This window comes from Rutilus rutilus (genome assembly GCF_951802725.1).
Source record: "Rutilus rutilus genome assembly, chromosome: 21".
In the NCBI taxonomy this organism is placed as follows: Eukaryota; Metazoa; Chordata; class Actinopteri; order Cypriniformes; family Leuciscidae; genus Rutilus; species Rutilus rutilus.
The window spans coordinates 19,226,323-19,233,817 of record NC_140226.1 but is presented as its reverse complement, the minus strand read 5'-3'; the positions used below and the strand labels follow the sequence as shown (position 1 = coordinate 19,233,817).

Sequence of the window (7,495 nt, the reverse complement as noted above, 5' to 3'; positions counted from 1 at the left end):
AAGTGTAATTCGTCAGTCAGAACTGAAGATAAAATAAGAAAAAAGGGTACCCCCTAACGTTGATGAAAACATTAAGAATGTCAAACATGGTACATATTCTTGATGTTTTGATCAGTTTCTTATTAATAGATCTTGAAACTGTGCCTTAAAAACTGCCTGAATTCCTGCCTGAGGATATTAAAATGGGATTTTTCAGTTTGTGTATTTAAATGTATTAATGTAAAACTTCCCAATAAACAAAAGTAAGTTTATGCTTATGCCAAATTTATCCATACTTTTGTAATTAATATAATTTTAAATGTTTGTTTAAAAAAGGTGGAAGGTGGAAACACATGGTGACACATACCAAACTTTATTCACAGATTAAAATTATTCAAAATTACATTTAAGTGCAAGAATTACAAAACACATTTATCAATGCACATTTCATAATGCCCGTGAACCCGGTACCAAGTCTTTCACAAATCCAGTCCAAAATCACAAATCACAAAACAATTACAATAATGTCCATCATAATAAACATTCTCAGACCAGCATTCACATTCTGTTCCTTTTCTGAAAACTTATAGTTCGGTCTCTATTCTCTATTCATTTTCCCAGTAGATCAAACGGTCATGGACATTTTTCAAATGCTGTCACAAGTATAGAAAAGAAATTAAAATAATATTAAATAAATACACTGAACAAGCAAACAAACATCCAACCACTCACACAAGTTCATGTCTTGTGCCACTCCCTCAAGCTTCTTTTTCTCTCAAAATCAAGTGAGAAAACAATATTTACAAATAACCTCATCAATATTTCGGACGCTCTATTGCCAGCAATTAGCGTCATCATTACGTAAATTGAAAAGTACTGTTCAGAAGGAAAGAAAGAAAGAAAGAAGGATAGAAAACATTCAAAACAAAAGTTGTTCATCTGGCTTTGGTGCTTCCTCTTCATTAAAGTTATTCAGGATGTTTTTCACACCTTTTTGCCATGAAAGCAGAGTCTCCATTGGTGTCTTTCCATCCTGTAAATGACAGATCATTTTAAGGACATATCCATTAAAAATATACCTATTCAAACAGATATATTTGTACAACTAAGACTTCCAAGGAATACAGTATGAGATCATTCTTTCATTGTTCTTTTATCATTTGCACTGTCATCTTTTTTTGCATATCTTGCTTCTTAAATTTGATATTGTGTAGAGTCAGCATCGGGGCATTAAACATAATCCTGTAGTGACTGAATCTGTCTCTAGAGGGCACCATGTAACCTTCAACTCATACAGTAAAGGTTGTATGTACCCTGATTGAACTTACCTTGTTTTTGGCATTTAGACTGGCTCCATACATCATCAGCAATTTTATCATTTTAAATCTATTTATCCTCACTGCGTCGTGCATTGGTGTGTCTCCATCCTACACAAGCACAAAACATTATAGAGAAGAAAGCAACATGTGGGACAATGCATTACTAATGTTATAAATTTGCTATTTAAAATTATTTAAAAAAAAATTACATTTACATTTAGTCATTTAGCAGACGCTTTTGTCCAAAGACACTTACAAATTAGGACTAAATTAAGTGAGTCATCGTGAAGTGGCAAAAAACAACGCAAGAAGTGCTCAAAATACAAAGTTCAGGCATTGCTCAGATTAGCATAAACCAGATGAGGGAGGATTAAAGGAAAAGGAAATAATATTTTTTTTTTATGAGGTTAAGTGCTCATGGAAGAGATGAGTTTAGTCACTTTTCTTCAAGACCATAGTGTCATGTTAACATTATAACATTATATATTAAAATTACCATATTAAAGTGCCCCTATTATGCTAATTTTGTTTTGGAGGTCTCCTACAATAGGGTTACATGCATCCTCATAATATACGTTGCACTGTATATGCATCGTAAATGCATTCTGTCTCTTTCCGCAAGCCTACTCTGTTCTGATTGGTCAGACAGCCCAGTCTGTTGTGATTTGTCTACCACTTACAGTGCGTGTTGGAAACCAAACGCCAATTAGCTCCGGATCTGCCTCAGCACTTGTACACACCGTGATAAGAACAGTAATAATGAAGTTGGTTTTACCATATCAATTCGAGCCCGAGTCCTCATTCTTTGGAAGTGCATGCAAAGTGGATTTGCAGAGCTAAAAAATAGCGTCTATTGACATGTCGACAAACCAAACTCAGCTACAACTACAGTGTTTGAGGGTGGGTCAAAGTAAACATGATTCGCATGATTAGCCAATGAAGACCATATGCAAATATATGCAAATGTGTTACATTGTTAAGTAGGTTTGTAACTGGAAGTAAGACTGGAATTGCTGACGACTCGATTCTTTCTTTCAGGAGACATTAACTTTATTTGTCGTCCACTTTGATCTTGAAACTTTGGAGGCCTTTTACACTCGCAGACAGCTATATTACACACTGCATGAAAGGTAATATTTGAAAAAGCATAATAATGGCACTTTAAAGCTTCTGAATGTTATGGAAATAATGTGCAAAAAGAATTCTTACCCTGTCTTTAGCATTGACATCCGCTCCACAGTGAATGAGAAGCTCAGCACAGTCGTAATGTCCCGTCCGAACTGCAACATGGAGGGGAGTGCTGCATAGCTGAAGATACACAAGAAGAGTTTTAGTTAGTGCACCTAGTGCTAAGAGTGCAAACTACAGTGCCAACCCAGAGGCGCAAATTGTAAACTTTAAGCACAAGAAGGATACATAATGCTTGCTACAGAAACTTTAGCATGTAAAGCATTAGAATGATTTGTGAATGTTATTATCACTGTCCAAAGACCATCTGGTGTCATATGCTCACAGGAGCTTTATATCTACCTTGTCTCTAGTGTTGAATTTGGCTCCTTTATTTAGAAGCAGCTCCAGAGCATGCAGGCTTCCACCTCTACAGGCCCAGTGCACAGCTGAGGCATCCAGCTATGATTATGATAAAAAAAAAAATTTGCATCCCAGAATTATAATATAAAATAAATGTGAGGAAATAATCTTGTAGCACTGGTGTAAAAGTCACATCAGCCATCTGTGCTACCTTGTCTTTTTGATCCATGGATGCTCCACTCTCCAGGAGCTTCTGCATGATCTCTGTGTGACCTTGTGCACTGGCTTTATGCAGAGCTGAGCGTTTAAACTGAGAGAGAGAACAAGTGAGAGTCAGTGTTGTTCCTGTTAACTAAAAAAACTACCAAAATTACTAAAACTAAAGCTGAAATAAAAATAAATTAAAGCTGAATAGAAATATACAGTCTAACTAAAAAATATTCAGACACCAGATATAGTTTTTGATATTTTTTTACTAGTGAGTATAGCTCATTTAAGTAAGTGAGGATAGCAAAATAAAGTAAACTGTGACATATTATACCCAAAAAGTCTTCATACAGTGCACTACCAGTAAAATGTATAAAAATTTGGGACCAAAAATCATTCAGACACTTTGACCCGACCATGTTTTGTGACCCGACAAAGTGTTTTTTTTCTTTAATTGTTAATGCGACCTTTTTACACCACAGACTAAACAAAATTGTTTACTATTGCTATTGTATATAGTATGCTAATTGTTAATTGTATGCTATTAAACTTAATTCATTTGTGAGACATTAAGAGAAGGAAGGCCAAAACCAGTGAAATATCAACTGATTTGATAACTCTGAATTCTCGTCATATTTTATTACTATTTTCTAAACTATAGCGAATAAACTGTGATAATGTGAGAAATGTTTAAGGTGTCTGAATACATTTTGGTTTGACTGTATATATATATACTAAAATAACACTAGTTTACAAGGGTTTAATGTGTATTGGAACACGCAGCACAACTGAAGGAGAGTGTGAGATGTGTGTGTGAGTGTTTTTGTGTTACACACTCACATGATCACAGGCATTGGGGTCTCCACCATCTGATAAATATTTCTCCACAAGAAGTATTTTTTTTTCTGTGACAGCCTTTAGGAACAAAGCCTGGTCCACTGTATCAGGCTGAAAAAAATGTTAGCCAATAATTACACTTCAAATATGTACATTTTAGGGGTTTAAAATGATATAGCTGTATTTGTGGTTTATTGTGGAAAGAGTTCCTTACCAGGATATCAGGCTCTGGCTGTTTCTTTAGCACTTGAATCTTCCTTTCCTTTCTCCTCTTCCTCAACTCCAAAATGTTAAAGAGGTCTTCTACAGTTTCTAGTTTTAAATGTCCTGACCGGTCAACCTAAGAAAAATAAAAAGACAGATGTTTTTTCATTATGCTACTGTGCAAAAATGTAAAGCCATGTTCTCTTTTATCAAGTTGTAGGCCTATTCATTCTTACATTGAGTTTGAGCTTCTCTTCACTCAGTTTGATGTCTTTCTGGGAGGTGTCATTCAGGTCCTGTTGTGTCTGAAGACCATCCTGTTTCTCCTGAATGATGCTGGTCTCATATTCTCCTGCAGCGAACGCCTCTGCGCAGGCACCTCCTGCCACCTTTCCCTCACCTCTCTTCCCGGTGACCTGTGATTAGATGTGACAAACATAAGTCTTGGATACTGTATGCATATGAGTGGAAGTCAATGTAGCACAAGCATCTGTGGTCTAGTGTGACCACAGCTTTTTTTCAAGGATTGAACAGCTTCCAGGGAAAGAACAAGTGTGTAGTTTAAAGTAGATGTAACTTGATTTAGTGATTGTGTGGGTGGGGTGAAGGGAGTGTTCAGCTGTTTTGAGAACCTAAAATAATTACACACATTTCTGTTGTTTAAAATAGGAAGACAGGCCAATGCAGTTGGCTTATTCTAGACATCCTGGAACCTTCTTAATCGCTGACAGATATTTAATAACACCACATCACCCCCCCATTAATAACTAAAAAAGAAAGAAAGAAAGAAAGAAAGAAAGAAAGAAAGAAAGAAAGAAAGAAAGAAAGAAAGAAAGAAAGAAAGAAAGAAAGAAAGAAAGAAAGAAAGAAAGAAAGAAAGAAAGAAAGAAAGAAAAAGAGATGCAAACTGTTTAGCCAACACATTAATGTTTAGAGTGCGTCAACAACATTAAGACGAGAACGCGCTGCATGCATCACCACAAAACTTACCAGCTCTTCAACACGCAGCAGTCCCATGTCTATTATCTGGAGTTTGTGTCTTCAGCACTCGGTTGTGAGTTTTGCTGTAAGGCTGCCTGTCAGTGGTGAGCGATAGTTCTCTTTAATGGTAAATTAAGAGTCCCAAAGCAATCGGTGTTGCCTGCTCAGCTCCCTAATGATCTGTGCATCTCGTCTCTCCATCACCACCCATATATATGGTTCCAGACTCTGGCGCGGACCATAAAAAAGTTAGATCATATCCCTTACTTTCTCTCCTCTTTCACCGCCCACAAAATTCCAATGACACCTTCATTCATTCTTCCCGAACCTCTGATGAATCTCGCGCGCACGATGACTGCACGAGCCAGGAACGCGCGGCTTCCGTTCTGGTATGTAGCCTAGCTCTAGACTTACAGGACTGACCTGCGACCATTGACACGTGTGCAACAGGTGCACAACGGCATGACTGCATAGTCTATTCCTCTCGTGAGAAAAGCAATAAAGCAGTGTGTGACGTGGATTTGTGTCAATCAATAGTAAGGGAGACTACACTTTTCAGGCCTGCTGCTCCAATTAATATTTCTCAGGGTAGGTCTATTTTTTAATTCAGCTTCTGTTAAAGCGCATATGATAAAGTCTTGCCTAAAAAAAGCCATTTCCCAGGATATTTTCCGGTATTGCCCCGGATAAAAAGACAGTTCATGGTGTCACACTACATGGGGATAGTTGTCACAAATGGTAACCATTAGGCTACACTGTCTATTAAAGGCGTTTCATTTCCATTTAAAGATTAAAAATAATTACAAATTACAAAATTCTGTTCTTTTAAAAAAGATAACACAAATATATAATCTTTTTGGTCAAGATAATATGCAAATACATACAGTATGACAAAGATGCAATAACTTCTAGCCCCAGTCACCCCCATAGAACAGTACAGTAGACCTATTACAGTACATTATACAATTTCTTTGTATGTTTGTTACTTTGTTTGTGATGATTACATTTAAATTCAAGGACATTTATTTATTTTTGTGCTCTCTGTTTTCACATGGGCTCGTTTTTAGTGTTCATGTCACCATGCGTCCTTTTGCAATCAAGAGCTGTTAACACTCACTATATTTAATGGCCGTTATAATTAAAGACTCCATTGTAACAAATGTTCAAAAATAACGTGCCAGTCTGTGAAGTTGTGCAAGTCTGGCGTGAGCATGACAGGTATGGAATGATGTCTGTGAACTTCCTTTCACATGGCAATACTGTCTGATGACAGTCAGTAACATAGGCTTTTAATAGCCTTATGGTAATGATGACAGAGTGACATGTTTGAGACACCTTTTCACCTCTTATGGACAGAGAGCAATACGTACAGATAAATCTGAGCTGATGTCATCCATCAACAGCAGTGTTTTTGCAGATGCATGTATCTGCAAGGTGCTCATGTCCTTCAACCACAAGCTGAGCAGGTGCAGAATTGCACACAAGTGTGATCACTCTGTGATATGAAGTTTACTGTAAAGAGTGAGGAGCTCAACCAGTCCATCAGACATAAATCAAAATCAATCACAAGATTATTTGCAATGGAGTTTTCCTTAAAAGGAGACACTCAGGCCAGGACACTAGACTGACACTTTGACTAGACACTTTATCTGAGAGATACCAAAGGTCATGACTTTGGAGATGAAGAAAGAATGACTAATGAGAGTGTATTGCTTAAGGGCACAGGGCTGGATTGCCATTTGTGAGGTTCAAACCTTCCTTCTCACCAATCTCAATCTTTCATTTCTTAAACAACCATGTAGGAAGACATACAGTATGACAATGTCAAGATTCATCAGGCTCAAATTGTGAAAGAATGGTTGGGAGCGAGCATGAAGAATCATTTTAACACATTGGCATCTCTGAGTCCAGACCTTAAATTAATTGAAAGTCTTTGGGATGTGCTGGAACAGACTTTACAGAGTGCTTGACTCTTGCATTGTCATTACAAGATTTTGACCAAAAATTCCATTCTTCCTCCGAATTCGATTCCTCCCTGACTGTGTGAACTCCTGAATTCCCTGATCCAAGCCCACATTCAAGCCTTGTCTCTGCCACTAATTCTCCCCAGCCCCAGGTCTCCTTCGTCGGCCAGCTCCAAGTCTCCTTTGTAACTAAATAGAATAAAATATTTAATCCACAATATTTAATCCACAAATAACACATGACTTTGGTATTTAAACAAATCTTAAAAAGAGAGCATATTGGTCTATATAGCTTTCTATTAGTACTAAACTGAATAATATACATCATTTTCTATTAATTTGAATGCTACAGAGGACATTTGTTTTGGTTTTTTGTGGAAAATTTGCATTTATTACATTTATAATAAAATTTAAAGAAGCTTTTATAATATTTTGTAATGGCAGTGGTTAATATATTAATTAATATATATTAGC

General features: G+C 36.7%; 1 protein-coding gene across 1 annotated transcript; it reads right to left on the bottom strand.

Moving 5' to 3' along the window:
- Positions 1–335: 335 nt before the first annotated feature.
- On the bottom strand, positions 336–5,530 carry ankrd1a (ankyrin repeat domain 1a (cardiac muscle)). Its single transcript, XM_084394015.1, has 9 exons — positions 5,067–5,530; positions 4,313–4,492; positions 4,087–4,212; positions 3,876–3,983; positions 3,040–3,138; positions 2,829–2,927; positions 2,508–2,606; positions 1,308–1,406; positions 336–1,012 (listed from the first exon to the last, which is right to left on the bottom strand). The coding sequence occupies exons 1-9, from the start codon at positions 5,091–5,093 to the stop codon at positions 899–901; spliced, it is 951 nt and encodes a 316-aa protein (XP_084250141.1). The 5' UTR covers positions 5,094–5,530; the 3' UTR covers positions 336–898.
- Between the last annotated feature and the right edge of the window lie 1,965 nt (positions 5,531–7,495).